This window comes from Rhinatrema bivittatum, chromosome 1 (assembly GCF_901001135.1).
Source record: "Rhinatrema bivittatum chromosome 1, aRhiBiv1.1, whole genome shotgun sequence".
In the NCBI taxonomy this organism is placed as follows: Eukaryota; Metazoa; Chordata; class Amphibia; order Gymnophiona; family Rhinatrematidae; genus Rhinatrema; species Rhinatrema bivittatum.
In genome coordinates this window covers 565,432,416-565,458,165 of record NC_042615.1, presented here as the reverse complement: position 1 = coordinate 565,458,165, position 25,750 = coordinate 565,432,416, and the positions used below count along the sequence as shown (strand labels likewise).

General features: G+C 43.5%; 1 protein-coding gene across 4 annotated transcripts in view; it reads right to left on the bottom strand.

Annotated features, from left to right (window-relative positions):
• The window catches only part of AGTPBP1 (ATP/GTP binding protein 1), a 567,598-nt gene that overhangs the window by 311,456 nt on the left and 230,392 nt on the right, over window positions 1-25,750 (bottom strand). For all 4 annotated transcript variants that reach the window (XM_029617286.1, XM_029617267.1, XM_029617279.1 and 1 more), the window contains 4 exons: window positions 21,861-22,038; window positions 19,028-19,125; window positions 11,229-11,345; window positions 554-1,278 (listed from right to left, as the gene is read on the bottom strand). In XM_029617286.1, the coding sequence (XP_029473146.1) occupies window positions 554-1,278; window positions 11,229-11,345; window positions 19,028-19,125; window positions 21,861-22,038 (1,118 nt within the window). The remainder of the gene's footprint in view (window positions 1-553; window positions 1,279-11,228; window positions 11,346-19,027; window positions 19,126-21,860; window positions 22,039-25,750) is intronic.

The following is a 25,750-nucleotide window of genomic DNA, read 5'->3' as shown; positions in this document are numbered from 1 at the left end:
GGGTTTGATCCCTGGCTCAGGTGTTTCTCTCCCAGGGTCGGCAGAGGCCAAGGATGCTATGGGAGGGAGGAGTCATAGTCAACAATACAATAGAAAAATCTAGTGGCTGGATTTAGGGTCCCTTACTGCAGGGTTTTGGAAGGAGCTCTGCCCTCAAGTTGGGAGGGGAAAAAATATTCCCACATGGCTCATGGTACCAGATACCATGAACTATGAGCAGGAACAAAACTGATGGGTCAACAAAAAAAGAAAGACTTGTTACATGAAAAAATAGCAAATAATCAACAATAAAAATAAAAGTCAGAAATAATCTATTATATTTGCATATTAGAGAGTGCAAAGTATGTTTAGGGGTAGTAGTTTATCTTTGATCGTTATTGTACTTGACTTGAAAATTACCTAAAAAAAAAAGAAAAGAAAACACGATAGAACATTAAAAAGTATTTCCTTAATTTATCATGGACAAATACATTTTGCTTATGTATATCCACCAAAAACAGCCTGCAACTGAGCCTCAGAAGGCTTAAAGGAAAACAAAAGGAAAAAAACTCACCTTTGCACCCCATAAACTCTTTCTAGGATAGGTTCATTAAACGGTGGTGGGATGTGGCCAAAGTAATCAGGGTAAGCCACATCAGTGAAATTGGGGACGGACTTTGTATTTTTTGAAACCTCAATATAAAGTTCAGCATCATGGAGAATCAGTGGGTCTTCTATGTCAGGCTCCCCTGAGGAATGCGAGCTTGAGTCATCGTCATCATCGTCTTCATCAAGATGACCCCTGGTACAGCACAGCTGGCTGAGATGGACAGATCCTTTGTCGAACAGAGAGATCCCAGAGGTTGCAAAGTGTGGGCAGTCTTTATTGCATGAAAAGGATATGCTGGGCTGAATGGGCTTGATCTCTCTTACTGGCCTACACAGTGCAGTGCAGCATTGGTATGCTTTGGAGTCATTCTCCAGCGTGATTCTGTCCAAACCCTTCACTATATCGCTGCTTGCAGAATAGTGTGTGGAAAATGGTTTACTGCAATCACTCAGTTGCTGCAGTGAAAAGCCTTGGTTTTTCCTCAAGTCTCTGTTTCCCAGATCCAAAAAAGTTGGCCTCCTATCGCACTCCTCCCACTGGGCATTGCTGCTGTCCTTTGAGGCTAACCTCTTTATGATGGAATTGGGTTTGGCAGACTGCTCCTCTCCTGCAGTAGGAACAATAATTGGACCACTTCGATTTGTTCCTGATGATAAAGGCCTTGGTTCCATGGAGATAAATTCAAATTCCTTTACAAACATAAACCACAGTTAGTAAAAATGATCTTTTACAAATTAAACTGAAACACTAAAAGACAACTGAAAACACTAGGAGGCCAATGTTCAAAGGGTGTAGGCTCCTAAATTGGCCATTTTGAAAATTCACTAGGATTGAGTGTCAAAATTTAGGCTCCTCATTTCATAAGGAGCCTAAATCTAGGCTCCTAAGTTGGAGGGTACAGAGGCAGAGGTAGAGAGGAATAAATGGTTTAGGAAATTTGGAACTGATTTTCAGCACTTAGCACATAAAGCAAAATTGCTTACCTTGTAATAGGTGTTATCCCAGGACAGTAGGATGTAGTCCTCACATATTGGTGACATCAGTAATGGAGCCCTATACGGAAAAACTTCTGTCAAAGTTTCTAGAAACTTTTGACTGGCACTGTGTGCCCACTGAGCATGCTCAGCATGCCATGATATTCTCAGCCACAGGGGTCTCCCCTTCAGTCTGTTTTGTAGCAATTAGCGTTAGCCAAAAATAAAATAATAAAACATATCGGACCCAACTCCGCGGGGTGGCGGGTGGGTTTTGTGAGGACTACATCCTGCTGTCCTGTGATAACACCTATTACAAGGTAAGCAATTTTGCTTTATCCCAGGACAAGCAGGATGCTAGTCCTCACATATGGGTGATTAGCAAGCTACAGGCTGCGTCATCTTTGTATTGGACCAATAGCATACAACTTGTGCAACAGGCACAACAACTGGTGTACTGTTGGGAAAAATGAGGCAGCCTGAAATCACGAAAGGTTGGATGTGGAAGGAGTTGGATCAAAGGGGCGTGGGATAAACACTGTGGATCCATAAATTCAAGAGGCCGCCAATGAAGAGTGGGGGACTCGCCAGAATGATGGCTACTGCCTGGAAACAATACCCTTATTCAATAAACATATACATGGTTACTGTGACTCCAAAATCACTCTAAGCTTCAACAGCAAGAGGAAATATGGAAAAAAGGATTTGCACTCACAAAGAGGGGAGTAGCTGGCTTGTTACGGCGGTTACTACCCCAAACCAAATAAGCCTGATACTTCACTTTCAATGCATATCCAGCATAGTTCTCTGCTTCAACGGCAGGGGAGAAGAAAAACTGATACTTCACACATCCAGCAGAGCTCTCTACTTCAACGGCAGGGGAGAAGAAAAAAGGGTTCGCACTCACAAAGCGGGGAGTAGCTGGCTTGTTACGGCGGTTACTACCCCAAACCAAATGTGCCTGATACTTCACTTTCGATGCATATCCAGCATGGCTCTCTGCTTCAACGGCAGGGGAAAAGAAAAACAACCAATAAGGGCTGTATAACATAGTCTGGGTAAAACAAATAAGCATGGGTGTAGCTTGCTTATTGCGGCGGTTACTATCCCTACTACCCCTAACTAATCAAGCTAGACATTTCACTTGGATGCAGCTCCATCACTGCTCTCTACATTAATGGTGGGGGTGGAAGGGAAATAGAACCAAGAGCTAAGAGAAACAGATAAGTATGAGAGAAAAAATGTGTGAGGCTTGCTGGGCAGACTGGATGGGCCGTTTGGTCTTCTTCTGCCGTCATTTCTATGTTTCTATGCTGGAAACAAGTTCTTTAAGACAGACTGTCCATAGGCTGAATCTTGTCGTCCTTCCTTGTCGAGACAGTAGTGAGCCGCAAAGGTGTGAAGAGAACTCCATGTTGCGGCCTTACATATGTCAGTTATTGGCACTGAACGATAGTGTGCTACTGAGGTTGACATTGCTCTTACTGAGTGCGCCTTTACTCGCCCCTGGAGAGGAAGGCCTGCTTTTTCATAACAAAACTGTATGCAATCTGCTAGCCAATTGGACAGAGTTTGCTTGCCTACTGCTTTTCCAGGCATGTTTGGATCAAAAGAAACAAAGAGCTGGTTGGATTTTCTATGGGCTGTAGTGCGATTTAAGTAGTATGCAAGTGCACGCTTACAGTCTAAGGTGCGTAAAGCCCTCTCTCCTTGATGAGAGTGTGGTTTTGGGAAGAAAGTAGGCAAGATGATTGATTGATTCAAATGGATTTCCGTAACTACCTTTGGAAGAAATTTTGGGTGTGTACGGAGTACCACTCGATCATGTAGGAATTTTGTGTAGGGTGAGTATGTGACAAGTGCTTGCAACTCACTAACCCTTCTTGCAGATGTGATGGCTATTAAGAAAATAGTCTTCCATGTGAGAAATTTAACATCACAGGAATCCATGGGTTGAAAAGGAGAGCGCATGAGCCTTAAGACCACATTAAGGTCCCCATTGTGTGGCCGGTGGTCGGTGTGGAGGTTTAAGTTGAATTAAACCTCTCATAAATCTACTAACTAGGGGTTGTACTGATATTGGTGCATCCCCAACAGTATGATAATAAGCTGAGATTGCACTTAAATGTACTCTTACAGATGAGGTCTGAAGACCCGAGTCTGAGAGATGCCATAGATAGTCTAATAGAGATGATGTAGTGCAGGAAAAAGGGTTAATACTATTTTGTGTGCACCACGTGGTGAACCTTTTCCATTTAGCACGATACTTCTTTCGTGTGGAGGGTTTACGTGAAGCTACAAGCACTTGAGAGACATTAGTTGAAAGATTAAAAGGTTGTAGAATCAAGCTTTCAACATCCATGCTGTGAGGGATAGGGATTGAAGGTTGGGATGGCGCAACCTGCCCTGATCCTGAGTTATGAAAGTGGGTGCTGTGCCCAGGCGAATTGGGTCTCTGATCGAGAGGTCTAGAAGTGTGGGAAACCATACTTGTCGAGGCCAATATGGGGCTATGAGTATCATGGATCCCTTGTCCTGTTGTAGCTTCATTAGAGTTTTGGTTATTAGCAGTATCGGAGGATACACGTATAGAAGGCCTGAGTCCCAGTGGCGAGCAAAGGCGTCCCTGAGTAAGTGGTTTTTCTGCTGGAACAGGGAGCAATAATTGTCCACTTTGTAATTCAGCTGTGATGCAAAGAGGTCTATTTTTGGTTGACCCCAACGTTGAAAGATCTTGGTCGCCACTTCTAGATCCAGAGACCACTCGTGAGGTTGGAATTGACGACTGAGGCAATCCGCCACTACATTGTGAATTCCTGCTAGATAAGTGGCCCGTAGAAGCATGGAGTGTGCTAGGGCCCAGTCCCAAATCTGTGCTGCCTCCTGACAAAGAAGATACGAGCCCATACCTCCTTGTTTGTTGATGTGCCACATGGCTACTGTGTTGTCTGTTTATATCAGAACAGTCTTGTGGAAAAGGCAGTCCTTGAACGCATGCAGTGCATAGCGTATAGCTCGGAGCTCTAGGAAGTTTATCTGAAATGTACCTTCGGGCTTTGTCCAAGTACCTTGGGTCTGCAGATGACCAATGTGTGCTCCCAAGCCTAAGGTGGATGCATCTGTAGTTAAACTCACTTGCGTAATTGGTTGTTGGAAAGGTAGGCCTTTTAGCAAGTTGTCCATGGTTGTCCACCATAGGAGCGAGGATCGTAGCTTCTGAGTTACTTGAACTGGATGAGACAGTGGTTGAATGGCTTGTATCCATTGTCTGAGTGTCCATTGAGTGAGTCTCATGGCTAATCTGGCCATAGAAGTGACGTGAACTGTGGAGGCCATGTGACCCAGAAGTGTAAAGCAGTGATGAGCTGTCACCTGTGTCCGTGCACATAGAGAGTTTGCTAACAAGGCGAGTGTCTGTGCACAGTCTTTTGGAAGGAAAGCTTTTGCTGTTATGGAGTTTAATTCTGCTCCGATGAATTGTAACAGGTGAGATGGTGTGAAATGGGATTTCTGGTAGTTGATGAGGAATCCCAGAGAGTTGAAAGCTCAATGTCTTGTTTGACTTCTGATGAGCCAATCGTCCAGGTAGGGAAACACGTGCACGCCCTGTTTGTGTAGGTGGGCCACTGCCACCGCCAGGCACTTTGTGAACACTCGTGGTGCTGAGACAAGGCCGAATGGTAGGACCCTGTACTGAAAATGTTGATTTCCTACCAGGAATCGCAGGTACTTGCGATGAGGAGGGAATATTTGAATGTGGGCGTATGCGTCTTGAAGATCCAGAGAACAGAGCCAATCTCCTTTTTGAAGTAGAGGTAGCATGGTGCCCAGAGAAACCATCCTGAATTTTTCTTTTCTCAGAAATTTGTTGAGATTTCTGAGGTCCAGAATGGGACGTAGACCTCCTGTTTGCTTTGGAATGAGGAAATAACGGGAGTAGAATCCTCTGCCCTGCTGAGACCGGGGAACTGGTTCCACAGCTCTGGCTCTCAGAAGGGTGGATAATTCTGGTTTTAGAATTGTGGATTGGTTGTTTGCTGTCCAAGACGAGGTGGGTGGAGTATCATTTGGTACAATGAGAAAGTCCAAGTGGTACCCCTGAGATGTGATGGAAAGTACCCATTGGTCTGTGGTAATGTGTAACCAATTGTGTTGGAAGAAAGCAATCCATCCTCCTACTGGCAAATTTGGGGTCGAATTAGTAGAGAGGCTGCTGTTCTCTGGTATTGCTTCAAAATCCCGACGTTGCCCCTGTCTGTGGAGGGGGTTGAGCTCTAGGCGCTCTTGGTTGCCTAGACTGAGTTCTCTGAGCTGGTCTGGATGATCGTCCTTGGGCATGAGGTGGATAATAACGCCTTGGCCTATAATATGGGCGCTTGGACTCTTCTTGGGAGTCTTCTTGATGTTAATTGAGACTCCTGAGGTACCGAAGATAGTTGTTTCAGGGTTTCTGAGTGTTCCTTTAACAGGGAAACTGCTTCTTTCACTTTATCCCTGAAGAGATTGTCTCTGACACAAGGGATATCAGCTAGTTTCTCCTGTATTTCTGGTCTCAAATCTGAGGCTTTGAGCCAGGCCCATCTTCGAGCACTTATACCTGTTGTTGATAGTCTTGGTGCGGTTTCAAAACTCTACGGAAAATGAAACCATCCTCTCACCCATCAGATCACATCCCTTCGAAACTGCTCCTATCAATTCCAGACTCTATCTCAAAATCCCTGTCAGACATAATAAATTGCTCAATAACTCAAGGATCTTACCCAGATGACCTCAAATTGGCCTCACTCAAACCTCTACTCAAGAAACCAAACCTAGATCCTAATGACCCAAACAACTACCGACCGATCGCCAACCTCCCCTTCATAGCCAAGATCATGGAGAAATTGGTGAACACCCGACTCTCAAACTACATAGAAAAAAACAACCTCCTATTCCCATCACAATACGGATTCCGCAAAACACTTAGCATGGAGTCCCTCCTCATCTCCTTAACAGATTACCTCATCCTGGGCCTTGATAAAGGACAAGCCTTCCTACTGATCCTACTGGACCTTTCGTCAGCCTTTGACACCGTTAACCATTCCCTGCTCATCAACCAGCTAGCCTCCTTGGGTATCACAGGCACAGCACTCTCCTGGTTCATATCATTTCTCAGCAACAGAAGATACAAGGTCAAATTACAGAACAAAGAATCCTCACAACACACTTCATCAGTAGGAGTCCCACAGGGCTCTTCCCTGTCTCCTACTCTATTCAATATTTACCTCATACCATTATGCCAACTTCTTACCGACCTCAACCTCAAACATTTCCTGTACGCTGATGATATCCAGGTCCTGATCCCCATTAAGGATTCCCTTGCAAAAACGCTGACTTTCTGGAACACATGCCTTCAAAAAATTCAACTCCTCCTCACCAGCCTAAACCTGGTACTAAATTCCGGCAAAACTGAACTCCTGCTCATCACCTCTGAGAACAGCACCTTTTCACCAACACAAGACACACCAACAATCACACAAGTGAGAGACCTAGGAGTCCTAATTGACAATCGCCTGAATTTCAAAGCCACCATTAACAAAACAACCAAAGACTGTTTCTACCAACTACAGGTGCTGAAAAGAATTAGACCTCTTTTCCATGCCCAAGATTTCAGAACCATCCTGCAAGCAAGCATTTTTTCAAAATTAGACTATTGTAACACCATCCTACTTGGTCTTCCCGCTTCTTATACTAAACCGCTTCAGATGGTACAAAATACAGCTGCACGAATACTGACAAACTCCAGGAGAAGGGATCACATAACCCCCATCCTAAAGAGCCTCCATTGGTTACCTATACACTTTAGAATTATTTACAAGGCCATCCTTACCACATACAAAAATATCCACCTACTGGCTCCCATCGACATACAGATCCCTCTCCAACTACATAATTCAACAAGACCAACAAGAGATGCATACAAAGGATCGCTACAGGTACCACCGTCCAAATCTACCAGACACATCACACTAAGAGATCGGGCATTCTCTACAGCCATTCCACCGTTATGGAACTCTATCCCTTCAAACCTCAGACTTGAAACATGCATCTCAACCTTCAAAAAAAGACTAAAGACATGGATATTCACACAAGCATTCCCGGACTCAAACTGATCTACCTTCCACGCCAATCCTTACCTTCACATACACCATGACAAACCTTCTTGTTTGAATTTTATATTATTTTACACTATCGTTACATGTTTGAATTAAAAACCTGTCCTTTCTCTTCTCTCTCTGCCAAGTTCTAATCTCCCTGTTATTTGTAACTGCCTTTTTCCGCACCATTGTTTTAGTTTTGTTTACGATGCACACTTGTTTTAATGTGAACCAGCATGATGGGACTGCGTTCTCGAATGCCGGTATATAAAAACCCTAAATAAAAAAAAAAAAAAAACCCTATAAATAAATAAAACTATCGTACGCTGCACAAACCTCACATTTGCCTGCTTCCAGACTCTTGTGGTTTATTTCAGAGAAAGATTCCTGAACTTGCTCAGGGAGAGTTTCAGAGTTCTTGTATTTGCTTCCATAAATTACGCTGGTATTGCGTCATATATAATTAATAGGAAGCGATCCTGGAAACTAACATGGATCCCTGAAACATTTTTCTTCCTATGTTGTCTAGGAATCTATTGTCCTTCCCTAGTGGAGTTGAAGAATGAGTTTTTATTCTCTTCGATTTCTTTTATGCTGACTCAACTACCACTGACTGGTGAGGTAGTTGAGCCTTCTGGAAGCCTGGGATGTGTTGTACCAGGTATGTTGCATCGGTTCTTTTATTCACTGGTGGTATGGAGCAGGGATGCTCCCATAACCTGTGAAGTAAATCTACGAGGACTTCGTGGACTGGTATTGCTAATACCTCCTTAGGTGGGGCCACGAACTGCAACACTTCTAGTGTTTTTTGTCTGATGTCCTCTTCTGACTGTAGCTGAAAAGGAATGGTGTCCGCCATATCCTTAATGAAGTTAGAGAAGGATAAGTTCTCCGGAGGGGATTTTCTTCGTTCCTCTGGAGGAGATGGTTCCGATAGTACCTCTTCTGAAGAGGTGTCGGTGTCAGTATCCTTCCACGTATCCGGTGTATGTGGTCTAGGCATTGTATGCCCCGATGGCATCGATGTTTGTTTCTTAGGCATCGATGGAAACAATGGAGACATTGGTGGAACTGGACGTGGAACCCCCGATGGACCCGAAATGGGCTCAGGAATCAGTGATTCTTCGAAAGTGTCTTGTCCCCTCGGTGGCAATGGTACCTCCTGAGGTTTTACAGGGATTGCGTCGATGAGCGTATCTAATTTTGCCAAAATTGGCGCAAAAAAAAGATAAATCCGGCATCGGCAACATCTCCGGAGGAACCGGTAGTGGCATCGGAACCAGCATCGGCGGAATAGGTGATGGGACCGGTGAGGATATCGGTAGTGGCATCGAAGGTGTCTCCGATGGAACCGGTAACGGTATCGGTACCGGCGTCGATGGAATCGATGGAGGCAATAGTGGCGATGGCGCTGGCCTTGAAGGTAGAGTCGGTGCTGGCGTTGTGTCAAGGAGCGCATTCTTAACTGCCTGGCGGATATAGCCGTCCAGTTCCGCCTGCATAGCTGGTGAGACCAGAGCAGCTATGGGGGGAGGCAGTGATGGCGATTCCGGTACCTCCGCAGGGCCCTGGGGAGGTACGGTTCCCAGCATCGGTGTCGGTGGGGATCGCCGTAGGGTGGAAGGCCTCGATGAAGCGTCGTCCCTCCAAGGTTTCTTAGACGCTGATCCAGTATCCTTCGAAGGATCGCCGGTTATTGGGTCGGTCTCCGATGTCGATGTTTCTGTTTGAGTTCGACGCCTTTTTCGATGCCAGACATCGATTTTATCAAGGAAACTGAGGGGGATGGTGATGACCTATCTCCCGCTTCATCCGGTCTTCGCTTCTTAAGGACAACCTTACGGATCGCTCCAGCCGGAGACGACTGCGTGGATGTCGATGTTGAGGGGATTAACTGCAGATGGAACAGGTGTTCCATTTTCTCCATCCGGAGTCTTCTGCCCTTTGGTGTCATCTCGGCACATTTTGGGCAGGATAGGACATCGCGTTTGTCACCGAGTCAGAGCACACACTAAGTGTAGGTCCGTGATGGACATTGTACGGCAACAAATCGGGCATTTCTTGAATCCCGTAGCCATAATTAAGTCGGACAGCCGTCGATGACTCTAGGCTAAACAACACGGTACGGAACCGACGGCAAAAAGAGAAAAACTTACCGCAATGTAAAAAATGGGAGACCCCTGCAGTGTTGAAGTTTTTCGGTTCTTTTTCAGAACTTTTTGTATATGGTGAAAATCACCACACAGGACTCCATGCTCAGCATGCCATGATATTCTCAGCCACAGGGGTCTCCCTTCAGTCTTCTATTTTCCGCGGAGCCGTTAGCCTCGCGGTTAAATTGGAGTCCTGTGTGGTGATTTTCACCATATACAAAAAGTTCTGAAAAAGAACCGAAAAACTTCGACACTGCAGGGGTCTCCCATTTTTTACATTGCGGTAAGTTTTTCTAGAAACTTTGACAGAAGTTTTTCCGTATAGGGCTCCATATACAAAAAGTTCTGAAAAAGAACTGAAAAACTTCGACACTGCAGGGGTCTCCCATTTTTTACATTGCGGTAAGTTTTTCTAGAAACTTTGACAGAAGTTTTTCCGTATAGGGCTCCATATACAAAAAGTTCTGAAAAAGAACTGAAAAACTTCGACACTGCAGGGGTCTCCCATTTTTTACATTGCGGTAAGTTTTTCTAGAAACTTTGACAGAAGTTTTTCCGTATAGGGCTCCATTACTGATGTCACCCATATGTGAGGACTAGCATCCTGCTTGTCCTGGGATAATTTAAATTCCCAAATCTAGGAAAATGAACAAAGGGCTTAAATTTAGGGTCCTAAATTTTAGGAGCCAAAATGAAGCTGAATTTGCGACTGAAAATAGGTTCCTAAATTAGGCACCTGACTTATGGAGGGAAATGAAAGACTAAATGACTGATAAATGAACAAAGTAACAAGGGGAAGGCAAGAAGGAGGATGATGCAACGACATGCAGTGAGTGTACAGCACTGAATAAGATTATAAATGGAAAATATAGAAAGAAAGGCAAAGTAAAAACAAAAAGTGGCATCAGAAAAGGGAGTGCTACATGGGAAAAGGGGAAGGAGAATCAGTGAAGAACAATTTCAACTTAGATTGAATGGTGCAGTGAGTTAGACTGTCAGAAAGGCATTTGAGACAACATAATGGCCAAAGTCCAAGAAAAAAGTCAGGTTAGAAGACATGACATATGGAATGGTACAGCTATGTTCCAAATAATACAATGCTAAGGCAAGACCACAAATTCCAGAACCTTGCTGATACAAACAAAATGCAATCACTCAGAAAACCACTACTATGATCTCACAAAAAGGCTTCACCAGATTTCAATATCCAGGGTTCATTTTTCCCTTTCCATTTTTCCAAATTAGAAAATCCTTTATCAGTGAAGAGGAACCTGTGAGCATCAGTTTATCTCATCATCACTGCAGATAAAGGTTTACAGATGACTGTTATTCAGTATGAAGTATGGAAGAAGTGCAGCTGTATTAACTATTTTACCTGAAAGTCTTCAGTGAGCTCTGGGAAGAAGGGTTCATACATTTTCAGATCTTCCACTTTTAGTCCCATCTCCGGCACAGGCCTCAGTTTGTCGATATCTGTTTCAATATCCTCATTCTAGAAAGAAGAAAACATCTGAACTCATTCAACAGCCATCATGTCAAGTAACATCAACTTCAAATTGCCCCAGAGATTAAAATGAAATTATGTGGATACAAAGCATGGGTAAGCAGGTGACTTTTTGCATCTTCCGTTACCATAAGGTAGCTGGAACTGCTCCTGTCTCCACAACTAACTGCACATAGTAGAGGCCTCAAATTAGGATGCCTTGGGCATATGGGAACCATTTCTATCCTCCACTTACTTGGGTTAAAAGAAATTCTCATTTCCCATATTAAGCTCAATAAAATATGCTCACATCCCCTAACTTCCTTTTTAAAAAAAGCTTTGTTTGCCAGCTGAGTTGATTCTAAAGTTACTGAAGTACAGGATGAGGGCCAGCCTGAAGGCTCAGGTAGCAAATGCTGCACACTACCATGCAGAAGTTCCCCAGCTGGATTCAGAACTCAGCTCCTTTTCTCCCTGGGTTGGAGGGGGACCCCCTGGTGCATGACTTCCAGCAGAGGACTATTTTTTTTTTTGGGTGGGGGGGAGATGAAGATGAATATAAACATAGAAATGATGGCAGAAGACGACCAAATGGCCCATCCAGTCTGCCCAGCAAGCTTCGCACTTTTTTTTTTTCTCATACTTATCTGTTTCTCTTGGCTCTTAGTAACCTTTTGGTTCTATTTCCCTTCCACCCTCACCATTAATGTAGAGAGCAGTGTTGGAATTGCATCTAAGTGAAATATCTAGCTTTATTAGTTAGGGTTAGTAACTGCCGAAATAAGCAAGCTATACCCATGCTTATTTGTTTAAGCATGGGTGTAGTCCTTGTTGGTTGTTGTCTGTATATAAATCCACTTTTCTTCATTCCCCCTGCCGTTGAACAGAGAGCTATGCTGGATATGCGTGAAGTAGCGGTTTTCCTCCCCTGCCGTTGAAGCAGAGAGCTATGCTGGATATGCATGAAGTATTGGTCTTCCTCCCCTGCCGTTGAAGCAGAGAGCTATGCTAGATATGCATTGAAAGTGAAGTATCAGGCTTATTTGGTTTGGGGTAGTAACCGCCGTAACAAGCAAGCTACTCCCCATTTTTTTGTGAATGCAAATCCTTTTTTCAACATTTCCTCTTGCCGTTGAAGCTTAGAGCAATGTTGGAGTCGCATTAACCGTGTGTATGTTTATTGAATAATGGTATTATCTCCAGGTAGTAGCCGTCATTCCTGCGAGTCACCCACTCTTCATTCACGTCCTCTAGACTTTATGGATCCACAGTGTTTATCCCACGCCCCTTTGAAGTCCTTCACAGTTCTAGTCTTCACCACTTCCTCCGGCATCCACCACCCTCTCTGTGAAGAAATACTTCCTGACATTGGTTCTGAGTCTTCCTCCCTGGAGCTTCAAATCGTGACCCCTGGTTCTGTTCATTTTTTTCCGACGGAAAAGGTTTGTCATTGTCTTTGGATCATTAAAACCTTTCAAGCATCTGAAAAGTCTGCATCATATCACCTCTGCTCCTCCTTTCCTCCAGGGTGTACATATTTAGATTCTTCAATCTCTTCTCATAAGGGAGAAATGCAGAAAAAAACTGCTGGATCCAAAAACTTAAAAAATACAGAGGTTATTTACTATGCTGAATTAGAGTTCTAATACACTGTTAAGTGCTTTAATGCAGAGACGATGTGCAGTAGTTGAAATACCAGGCGTTGGTTTCCTCCTATTTATAACCCAGTATTTAAATGAGCTGACTTGCATGCAAATGCTTGCGAATCAGTTAACTACTAGTTAATTTTATGGTAATAAAATAATGCGGCTACCATGAAAATCACAAGTCACATTATTTTATGGAAAACTGGCTACACCTCAAAAGTTAGCTCACTTTCTCCAGGACTATCAGGACACTAACACATATCATCAATGCTCCCAAGGCTCTCCTTAAAAGGCCTGAGTGGTCCACATAATAACTCACACACAGGTCGCATTAAATCCCCTGGGGGTCTTGAGAGTCTGCTGCCCGATCCCCAACCCTCCACCACACACTGAGGCAGCACAAGTTGTATAATTGTGTAGTGCTCCTCTGAGTGTGGTGCCACCTTTTTCATATTATGTCATGGGGCAAAAGTCTATACATAAGAACATGCCATACTGGGTAAGACCAAAGGTCCATCAAGCCCAGTGTCCTGTTTCCAATGGTGGGCAATCCAAGTCACAAGTATCTGGAAAGGACCCAAACATTAAATAAATCTCAAGCTACTATTGCTTATTAATTAATAGCAGTTTATGGATTTTTCCTCCAGGAACTTATCCAAACTTTTCAAAACCCAATTACACTAATTGCCATAACCACATCCTCTGGCAATGAATTCCAGAGCTTAACTATGTGCTGAGTGAAAAACAATTTTTTTCGATTTGTTTTCAATGAGCTACTTGTTAACTTCATGGAGTGCCCCCTAGTCCTTCTATTATCTGAGAGAGTAAATAACCGATTTACATTAACTTGTTCAAGTCATTTCATGATTTTGTAGACTTCTATCATATCCCCCCTCAGTTGCCTCTTCTCCAAATTGAACAGCCCTAACTTGTTTAGCCTTTCCTCATAGAGCAGCCATTCCATGCCCCTTGTCATTTTGGTCGCCCTTCTCTGCACTCTCTCCTGTGCAGCTATATCTTTTTGGAGATGCGGTGACAAGAACTGCACTTAGTATTCAAGGTGCGGTCTCACCATGGAGCGTTACAGAGGCATTATGAATATGGCAGCACCAAGCTGAGAACATTATGGGGCACTCCAAGCCCCACTGGACCAACAGGGCTGTCAAGGTTATGCAAAAGTGTGTGTGGGGAAGGGGTCATGGGAGTGGAAGGAGGTATGGTAGTAATAGCGGATCTCTTTTTGTACTAGAGGGAAAGGTTTGAAACTCGGGCGGGAGGGGGCAGGAAAGAGGATTACAACATTTTCCACAGTTTTACAACTTGGGCAGCTTGCAGGTGAAATGGGGAGGGTGTGGAACAGGGGTCTCTCAAGATCCCCAGGGGTTCTACAGCAACAGGAGGGAACCCACCATGCAGGCCACTCTGGCCCTTTGAAAGATGGCAGCTCAGGGCTGTGGGGCAACCACTACACGATCTTCCACTCCGTGCAGCTGAGACGCGGTATTTTTCCTGGCACCAATTTACTGCCAGGGAAAATAAGGTAGGAGTCACTAAATCATGGTACCGAGTAACGCAGCTTATTAAATATTCTCCACAGAAGGAATCAAACATAGAAACACATCTCATCCTCCATGAGTATATAAGGAAATCCTTTGCAACTAGCCAGTGCCTCAGCAATAGGTCCTCCAGCTCCTGCAGTGCATGTTGCTATCATTGTCTTGTGCTTGCCTGGTTATTCTTCTTGCCTTGCCTTGTCTCTGTGTGCCTTGGACAGCCTGTCCTTGTTGTCTACATTTCTTGGTCCCCCCCCATCCTTGTCTTGATGGTCCATCTCTGCCTGACTTCTGGTTCTGAACCTAGCCTCCAACTCGGACTATGCCTTGGGTTGCCACTTGGCCTGACATCTGCTCAGACCTTGATACTGCCTGATCTATGCCTGCCCATCCTTGGCCTACTTCTTGATTCTGTTTGATCACTCCTTCCGGGACCCTCGCCTAAGCTCTGCCAGCCCTGGAACTCAAGAGCTCAACCTGCAGGGAACGGGGCTGATATAGGTGAAGCTCCAGTCCTAGTTCTTGTAAGAGCGAGTCCACCTGCTCTCGACATAAGCCTAATGGGTTCGCCAGCTAGGCTTTGTCAAGCACGCCACAGCCCTGGGCCTCACATCCGTGACAGTACATAACAAAATTTTGTCCAGCACAATTTCATTCATCTCTATAGTGGCATCATGACTTCACACGTGTCTACATGAGTATTGAAAGGACGTGCAGAGAGCTTCTCTGTAGAATTAGTTACATTAATAGTCGCTATCCCGGTATCATAGATGAATGTGAATCTCCAGAGTGAAAGCCACCCCATTAATGTGGTTCTTTTTAAAACTCTTTACTGCTTTGCACAAGACCAACCCAGCATCTACAGTGTGCAGGTACTGCAAGTGAACAGTCTTCTGATTTAACATCTTCAGACAAATGTATTCTTAGAGTCAACCCTTAACACACATGACCCCCATCCAATGCTGTACAATGTGCCACAGTGCACTGCACATCATAAAACAAAATAAATTTGGAAAGGAGCTCCATAAGCAAATGTTTTCCCCTTCAATGTCACAAAATATGAGGAAAACCCAAGGATAACTCTCTACTCCTCTTACCCCCCAGAAATGGCAAATTAAGATATTCAATTAGAAAAAATATATACGAGGGTAAGTCAATAAGTAAGTCACAAATCTCTCTACTAAGGTAATAAAACATATATCTGCAATGTTGTCATATTCCATAGATGGCAGCACCTTAGAAGTGCTTATGTACATAAATAGTTATTTAAACTGTGCATGCGCAGGGGCTGTGTACACAAGGAAAATGGCTGCCGTGTTGACAGATTGTACGGTCGAAGAACAACGTGCTGTTGTCCGATTTTTATGGGCTAAGGGCTTAGTGGCAAAAGACATTCATAAAGAAATGTATCCAGTATATGGAGAGAAATGTCTCTCGCGTAAAGCAATTTATAACTGGACCGATAAATTTGCACAAGGACGTGCCAACGTGAACAACGAAACCAGACCTGGTCGACCTGTAGAGATTGCGACAGAGGCAACTGTGAAGCAGGTTGAAGAGATGGTTCGTGCTAACCGGAGGGTAACAATTGACGAAGTTGCCAAAGAAATTGGGTGTTCTCACGGATTAGCATATTCCTTAGTGCACGATGCATTGAACTTTCGCAAAGACTGTGCAAGATGGGTTCCCAAACAGCTGACCGAAGACAATAAGAACAACCGGATGGGTGTCTGTTTGGAAAATCTCTGCCGCTATGCAAACGAAGGTGAATCAATGATGGCATGTATTGTTACTGGTGACGAGTCGTGGGTGCACCATTATCAACCAGAAGCGAAATGCGATTTCATGCAGTGGAAGCATCCACTATCACAGACACCGAGAAAGTTCAAGCCTGTGCCTTCTGCAGGAAAGGTGATGTTGACTGTGTTTTGGGACCGAGATGGGATACTCTTAACCAGTTTTCAGAAGCGTGGTGAATCTGTTAATTTGGCTTCCTACTGTGCTACTCTATTAAAGCTTAAAGGAGCTAGTCGTAGAAAACGCCCAGATCTGGAAAAAAGAGGAGTGCTGATTCTTCACGATAATGCCAGACCACACACTTCGAATGAGACTCGTCAGACAATTGCGAACCTGCACTGGGAAGTTCTTGAACATCCACCATACAGTCCGGATTTGGCACCCAGCGATTTTCACTTGTTTGGCAAACTGAAAAGCCATCTCGGTGGTAAACATTTCACCAGCGATGAAGAAGTGGAACAAGAGGTGAAGCGCTGGTTACAATGCCAGCCAAAAGACATTTACGCAGAAGGTTTTGACGGACTTTTCAAACGCTGGGACAAATATATAAATGTTCGCGGCGATTATGTTGAAAAGTAGTTGGTTTTTCCAGCAAAACTGTTTGTGACTATATTCTGTATATTTCACAGTAAATAATTCATCTTTTGCATTTAAATAAATTTCATGAATATTAATCCCATGTATGTTTGTGACTTACTTACTGACTTACCCTCGTATATAACAAACAGCATTTCTGTTTCTATACCAGTGTCCTATGCCAGGGACGATGGAGAATCTGTACAAGAGGAAGACTAAATACTCTAGATCTTGGACAAACCAGCCTCCAAAACAAGAGTCTAACATGAACCAGTGCTAAGGGGCATATGAAATATGCAATCAGATTGCAGCAATCCAATGATACCCGTTATAGCAGGGCTCACACTAACACACACTGCTAAACTGCTTTGCGGAAGAAACCTCATAGCGGCAATACAAAAAAACAAATACACAAATCTAAAAAAATTAGTACAAATACATATGAAATTGTAAACATAGCTTTTAATATGCCAGCAAAATCACAACCAGTTCTCTACCATCTCTCTCTCTTGCAGGCCGATACAATAAAGTGCGGTCGCGGTTACCGTGCTTCTAACCCGCTTTCTACTCACAATTTGGCCGCGTTAGCCCAACCCGCGATTCACTATCCCTTTTAACCCATCCTTACCGCTTCTTTAAATCAACGGGTACCCCTTTCCGCCCGCGGCATGTATATGAGATGTAAACAATCGGATTAGCTATTCCCCCACCATTCAGTAACGAGCGCCCCGACTATCGCCTTTTTAACATGCAGTTTAGCTGCGCGTTTAACCTGCTAATTTACCGCCTACCCCTACCCCTGCGTTAGAGGCAGGGGTAAGGGTAGACAGCAAACATTCCCCCAAAAGAAAACCTAAAAACCTAAAATCCCCTCCTCCCGAAGCAACTCGACATGTAAAATATGTAAAACCTAAAAACCTAAAATCCCCTCCTCCCGAAGCGACTCGACATGTAAAATATGTAAAACCTAAAATCCCCTCCTCCCGAAGCGACTCAACATGTAAAATATGTGAATAAGTGTAACCAACTTACTTTTTATTTCTTTTTCAGCCCTTTCAGCCTTCTCTGCCGTCCTCCGGAGGGGGCAGCTGGCGGCGAAAGTGGCTTCCAGCGGCCCCCGTCGGCGAAGACGGAAGAACACACGCCCGTAGTGCATGGGCGCTCAAGCCAGCGAAAGCACATGGACGGGCGTGCGTGACGTATGCCGTGACGTCACACAGGCCCGTTCATGTGCTTTCGCTGGCTTGAGCGCCCGTCAATTTGGGCGCTCTAGGCCAGCGAAGCGTATGAACGTACGCCGTGACGTCATGCGCTTCGCTGGCTTGAGCGCTCTAGCCAGCGAAGCGTACGGCATGACGTCATGCGCTTTGCTGGCTAAAGCGCCCAAATTGACGGGCGCTCAAGCCAACGAAAGCACATGAACGCGCGTGCATGACGTCACGGCTTACGTCACGCACGCCCGTCCATGTGCTTTCGCAGGCTTGAGTGCCCATGCACTACGGGCATGCGTTCGTCCGTCTTCACCGGCGGGGGCCGCTGGAATCCGCTTTCGCCGCCGGCTGCCCCCTCCAGAGGACGGCAGAGAAGGCTGAAAGGGCTGAAAAAGAAACAAAAAGTAAGTTGGTTACACTTATTCACATATTTTACATGTCGAGTCGCTTCGGGAGGAGGGGATTTTAGGTTTTACATATTTTACATGTCGAGTCGCTTCGGGAGGAGGGGATTTTAGGTTTTTAGGTTTTCTTTGGTTAAAGTTGGGATCCACTTCCTGGTGCCTGTCATTTCAAATGTCATTTGAAATGACATTTGAAATGACAGGTACCAGCGCACCAAGGATACTGTATAGGCGCTGTATAAAGCGCCTATACAGTAAAATGGATTGCGCTTCATGGACGCGGCTTGAATTTGCATGCGATTTTAATACAGTATCGAGCGGTAGGTGAGCCGGACTGTGCGTGCGGCAAACGCAGGTACGCCCGGCACTAAGCAACTCTTCCTACCGCTCCTTACTGTACCGGCCTGTTGGTTAGCAAATTCTAAAGCTTATGAACCAAGTAAGGGAAAAGCCTTCCCCCTTGTCCCTTCCAGCCTCCTAAACAATGCACATATTTTCAAATACCTTAAAGTGATGGTCTTCCTCCTCGTCGTCGTCATTCTCCAGCTCTGTTTCAGTCTCCAAGTCATCATTATCATCACTTTCATCAACCACATCATCCACTGTCAATGATATTTAAAAAAAAAAAAAAATCTTTCTGTGGGCCACATTAAAAAGCACACAAGCTTTCTTTACATGCAAGGATCAAGAAAATCACTACAGACTGTTTTCATTCAAACTATAGGAGGTTACTCCCTTACATTTTCAGAGCCACTGTCTGTGTTTAAGGAGAAAAACCTTTTGTAAAATCTCTCTCTCTATATATATATAATATATACACACATACATAAACATACACACATATTGCATTTTCCCAGTATTCTATTTTAGACACTATCTTTCCAGTTGTATTTTTCTTGCACTCAGGCTTGCTGATAATGAAAAGTTTTTAATCTCACAAGGTCTTTACAAGGATAAAAGGGGATAAGTTTCTATAGAAATGAAATGTGTCGTAATACAATGCATGGAAGCGAATCAGTGCATCCCCAGACAGGAAGTCCTGGTATTGTTCTTCCAATCTATCAACCATTTCACTGACAAGAACAATTCTCTAGAATTCCAGGATTATTTTAGATAAACACTAGTTTTGCTGTACAGTATGAGTACTTTTCAAACGGATTTACACGCTTAAAACTGAGTTTCTGATATGTAAATGCACTTTACAGGTGCAAGTGGGCTTTTGAAAATTGCTACAATATAGGCCATTGAATTTCAATAGGTTACACGTGTGTAAGTGCAATTTAAGCGCTTAAATGGGCTTTTGAAGATTGCTATGATAGCATGTTACATGAGTAACTCCTTCGAAAATTACCTCCTATGTATATAGGGATATTTTTTTTACAATCCACAATATGAAACCCAATTTCCTGAATTCACAATCTGGGTTCTTATTCAGTTTTATAAGAATACACTGTATGTTTTAATTTGATTTAATTTACCTAATTTACAGGGCACACTCCCATAAATTCAAACTGGGGTACAATTAAAGACATCAGCTCCTTAATCTAACCCCCTTTAAACATGTGCAAAAGAGTAATATGAGGTCTTATTTGTTTCTTTCAACATTAATTAAATTGGATTTCAGAACCAAGGTGCCTCTCATACATAGCAGCTACTGGTACCATCAAGCTGGGTCAAGATCAGCATAAGGTATAATGCTGAAGGCTTGTCCTTTCAGCCACTGGGCAGTGCTATGGTATATAAACTTTGGAAGAGCTTGGGTTAGAAATGACAACTAGGTTAGAACAAACAGCAATGAAAGGGCTTTATCTGTGGCATCCTCAGTCTCTTAACATCTTTTTTAGGGAATGCTAAATTATTTCAGTGCAAATTTATATTCCAGTTGTGCCTACACTCCAGGTAACCTTGACCCTGATGGTGGATTGTATCTTGGAGATTAAGAGATGGATGCATGCCAATAAGGTGATTCTAAATCTTTAACTATTATTAATGAACTGCAATACTAATCCTATTGACCTGCATTTTCTCCAGTTGAATAGTAATGCTTATCCATGTTTGCCTAAGATGCAGGATTTGTTATTGACTTCACTTTTTCTTTTCGGTCTCAAATTAGTTTAGTGTTAAAGGCCACTTTTTACAAATTGCATCTTGTGCATCATTTAAACATATTCCATCAGTGGCCAATTTTTGTACCGTGGTACAAGTGTTAATATTATGTTGATTGGACTATTGTAATGCATTGAATGTTGGCGAAATGTTTTGCGGATGGTTCAGAATTCTGCTGAGAGGTTGATCACTGGCTGCCAGCGTGGAGAACATCTCTCTCCTTATTTGAAGGACCTTCATTAGCTCCCTTGTAGGTTTCCGTGTGTGATTTAAACTATTAGTGTTGGTTTTTCAAAGCATTGCAAGATGATGGATCGGTGTATTTGAAGGAAATGTTACCTGTTTAATTCCCTTTCACAGTTACGATCAACCAAGAATGCATTACTTGTGGTCCCATTCTTTAAAGACTGTAAGCTCCAAAACACTCATAAGCATGCCTTTTTCTTAGTGGGGCCTCTGCTATGGAATGCTCTTCCACAAGAGTTTAAAGGAGAATCGGACTTGGTAGATGCCAACAAAAAGCTGAAAACTTACTTGATTCAGTAGGTGTTTCCTCTCTTTACTAGAGCTTAGTTGCATTACGTTATCCTGCTTTTACGTTAGCCATTCTGTACTAGGGGATGTGTGTGTGTGTTCTTATCATTTGATGTTTTGTTTTGTTTTTTTTTACTAATGTTGAATGTTTGTCTTTTGATTTATGTTTATTTTGCGAACTAAGAAGTGTAGGGTATTTAAATTGCATATATATTGCTTTATGCTTTCACTATGGTCCATAAAAAAAATAATTAAGTAGAGGATACCATTCAGTGTCCAGTGGAGGCAAAGGAAGAAGGGGAGAAGAGAAAACATGGGTGTGAAAGCGAATAAGAGGTGAGACAAAGCTTGCCCGCACCCCATCCTGCTAATCTATGCCAAATGAAGGGGAAGAAAAAAATGCTTGCATCCTCTCACCCTTGCTAGCAAGGGAAGAGAAAAGGAGAAAAAGGTTTTACCTCCCTTTCTGCCAATTTTTGACTCTACTCTTCCCCCCCCCCCCCCCCCACACACATATACACACACAATTAAGCAGCCAAACTCTGTCTATGCATTCACTATATTTTATAGGCTAGAGAACACCCCTATCCCGTTTAATGTATTTAGATTCCAAGAGGCTTTGTGTATTACATGCAATCATTTCGGGGGGGGGGGGGGAGGGATTTTCGATGCATGCTATTAGCTGAAGGAATGCTACCGTCAGGAGGTAAACTGTACAGCTGAGCCACAGGGCCTGTAACTGGCATGACAGGCAGCTCAAAACTGAACACACTCTTTATGGTTGGTAGCGGGAGCCGGTTCTTTGGGAAACATTTTCTCATGATCAGGCTGGACATGTTGACCAGGGAATCCAATGTTCTTATTGACAGACATTCCTAGACAAAAAAAAAAAGGAAGATATTTAGTGGGAACACTTGCCAGGCTCTGCTTAGCTGAAATACTTTATAATAAAATTAAGAGATTCTCAAACTGTCCCTGGAAGCCCTATCAAGCACATCACAGGCAAACAGCACTTAGTTTAGAAGTCACTTTCACGGGGGGATACACATAGCACTTCCCAAAAATTTGCTTCACTGCTGCCCAAAAGGCCTAATGCAGTGCAACACAGATGAATTCCAACTCTGAACTACAGTAGATCTTTTTTAGGTGCTTTTATTTTTACTGTAGCTATAAGAATTCTTTTTTAAACACAGTTTCCATAAAAGGAGCAAAAATCAAAATTGCCCACATTGGTGCAAACTCTGCAGTTATTTTTTTACCCATGAATATCATCATTGCCTATCAAAAATCTACCTGCAGATGGGTCATTTCTCAGAACAAAACTACATGTGTTGTTCCATCCTCCACCCTCATTCTCCATTCCTGGGAAAGCTTCCATAGCATGCGAATAAAATTGCATAAATTGTTGGAAAAATGCACTTGAGTTTACTCGCATACGGAGTGGAAATTAATGAAAGATTCCATTTCCACGGGTATAGCTTTGTTTTACCTGTAGAAATGCCTTTGATTATTGCCACTCCCCACCCCCACCACCAATGACTTCTGAACATAACTAATTCGATGGGTGTATAGCATTGTTCAATATATTTTATTTAATGATTCTACAAAACAGGTTGCAATTACAACATCTGGGATACAGCATGATCTAGAGGCTTCCAGAGTTCCTGAAATGTACTATGTGTATTACATTTTCCAGCTACAACAGCTTTATATTTGTATATCAGACATAATATATTCCACCAAGTGTGCAACTAAGGAAAGGAGCTATCCTTCCAATTGTTAAGGATGAGTTTTATGGACAAGGACACAAATTTCATAGTAAAGGCAGAAAGCAAAATTGCTTACTGATAATTGAGCCATAACCAGTAGGTGACATCATCCAACGGCGCAAGCATGGACCCAGCTCGTAGAACTCAGAATGTCTTTTTGACAAACGCAGGAGTTCCCGCACATGGTTGCCACCTCATGAGCCCCTCAGTCTCTTTCGGAAGTTAATCTTTAACTGACTAGTCTAATCTCTAGCAAGGTAGGTGGGTAATAAAATTATGGCTTATTTATCCTGCTGTCCATGGAGAAACCTGGATACAGGTAAGCAACTTTACTTTCTCTATCAGCAAGCAAGATTAAATCAGCCATAACCAGTGGGAGTTCCAGGCTAAGGAGTAGTCATGCAGAGCAGATAACAACCTGGACCCCCATCCAGCTGAAAGTGGATTACTAGGTGAATAGGCTGCATAGAACCTCTTGCCCAGAGGGAAATATTGTCCAGACAGTAGTGGGACGTCAAAGTGTGGACAGATGACCAAGTAGCAGCTTTGCATATGTCTTCAATGGACGTGGCCTTCAGGTGTGCCACTGAGGTCACCATGACTCTTATTTGATCAGTCTTGACAGTCTCTGAAATCTTCCAGCCAGTGCATTCAGTCTGCTAGCCAATCTAAAAGTTATTTTGGCAAATGCCCTTCCCAATCTGTTGTGATCAAAGGACAGTTGAGAAACTTGATGGTGAGGCCAAGTCCTTGGCAAGTAATAGGCTGGGGCTCTTTTACAATCCAAGGAATTCAATGGCAGCTCCAGAAATGTTTGTATTGGGGGGGGGGGGGGGGGAGAGACAGAGAGACTGTGAATTTCAGGGTGGGCATGTGCCAAGTGCCTTTCCCTCCAACCAATGAAAGTGATCCAGTCAGATGAGGGAGGAGGGAAGGAAAGGGGCAAATTCCTTGCCTGGATGGGTCCTTGCCTCTCGTGTTCCTCCTCTGGAGTCATCTCTGAAGGGATGAAAAGCCTGTTTTCCTTTGTGTGCATGTGGTTTTGGAAAAAATGTTGGCAGAACAATCATTTTATTGATGTGGAAAGCAGATACCAATTTAGGCAGGAACATAGGGTGAGTGCATAAAATTGTCTGGATTTAATTCATTTTGAACCTCTCCCAGACCAGTATTTTGTTCACATTCTGCAAATCCAAGATGGGCCTCAGCCTACTTGACTTCCTGAGGGTTAAGTATCGTCAGGAATAGTACTCCTTGCCACACTCCCATGCAGAGGCAGACTCTATGGTCGTCTGACACTGAAGAGATGTTATTTCCAGCTGTACCTGGGTGAGGTTGAAACTGGGAACTGACATCTGCCAGTATTGGGGAGGATATGAAAAGCGCAAGTGGTGGCTATACTTCACAATTCTCTGAAGCCATTTATTCTTAGTCATGCAAACGTCTTCTGGGAAGGACCGGACCCATTCTCCCACCGAAGGAAGTGGGGAGATCAGCACCAAGGGTGTCAAAAATCTTATCCCAGGCTTGGGTTAAGGCTGTTTAAAAGCTTTAGGCCGTCACATTTTTCTCTGCCATTCTTTAGCAGGAAGCTGCTGTGGATGAGAAGGCAGAGCCTCAGGCAAAGAAACAGCTTATAAGAGAAGTACTGAAGTTGAGACATAGTCGGCTGATCACTTAGCACTGAAGATAGCGACTGCAGGATTGACAGATACTGCTTGGTCACTGCCACTATCTCCTGTACCTTGTCCCTGAAAAAAAGTGTCTCCTCATACAAGGGACATATGCCAGGCAATTGTGAAAATCTTTCTAGAGTCCACTTACCTGGAGCTAAATGAGCTTCTGCGTTCCAATCTACACTGGCTGTAGTCTTGAAGGATTCATATATGGACTGGATTAGTTGCTTACTGCATTACTCTACATCTGTTAAGGCCCACTGGAACTCAGCTGGTGAGGATCTTCTGAGGCTTCAGTTTTTGAATACACTCAGCTGGTGGGCTGCAATTTTTACACTAAGAATGAAACCCTGGAAGACCGTGTTCCCGAAAGCATCCAGCACGTTTCAGGACAGTAAGTTGTAATGCTCTTTAGAATGCTTTACCTGTTTCAATGTTAATTCTACCATGACCAAGTGGTGTAGTTAACTGGACCACTCCAAATCCAGGGGAGGCTTGCATGTTGTACTTCAAGTCAAAATTCTGGGCTTCCAGCGGGCACATCATCTGAAGGATCCTCAAAAAACCATTGGGGGGGGGGGGGTGGCGGTCACATGATGCTGTAGGCCGGTGAACAACAGGTTTGAGAGCTTCCACAAGTCTCTTCTTATAATCCTTCTTTATCAGCCCTGGAGTAATGGACAAGTTGCTAAAATGAGTGCTAAAGAGTTGGGGAAAAGATCAATAAAAAAGATGTAGGCTGATAAGGTGAAACAAAAGACGATGGCACTGGATAAAGGAGGGCCTGAAAAAGATGCTGGAAGTGTGGTGGAGGATTCGTCCTCAGATGATGAACCTCATGATTCCTCAAAAGTAATCTCTGCTTCTGAGAAAACTTTTAAGCAATACTTCAAAACCTTTTCTGGCAAGATGGCTAAAAATATAGATGCTAAACTATTGATAGTTGTGAAAAAACTAACTACGTTGGTGGCCTCCATTAAGGAGCATGAGGAGAGACTAGAAGGCCTAGATCTCAGTGTTTGTGATCTGGAACTTGCCTCTACTGAGTATGGGAAGCAGATGGATACGCTAGAGAAATCAGTCAAATTTTTTGTTGGTTGTTGAACCTTACGATGTTAATTCTTTACACTCAAGTATTTATT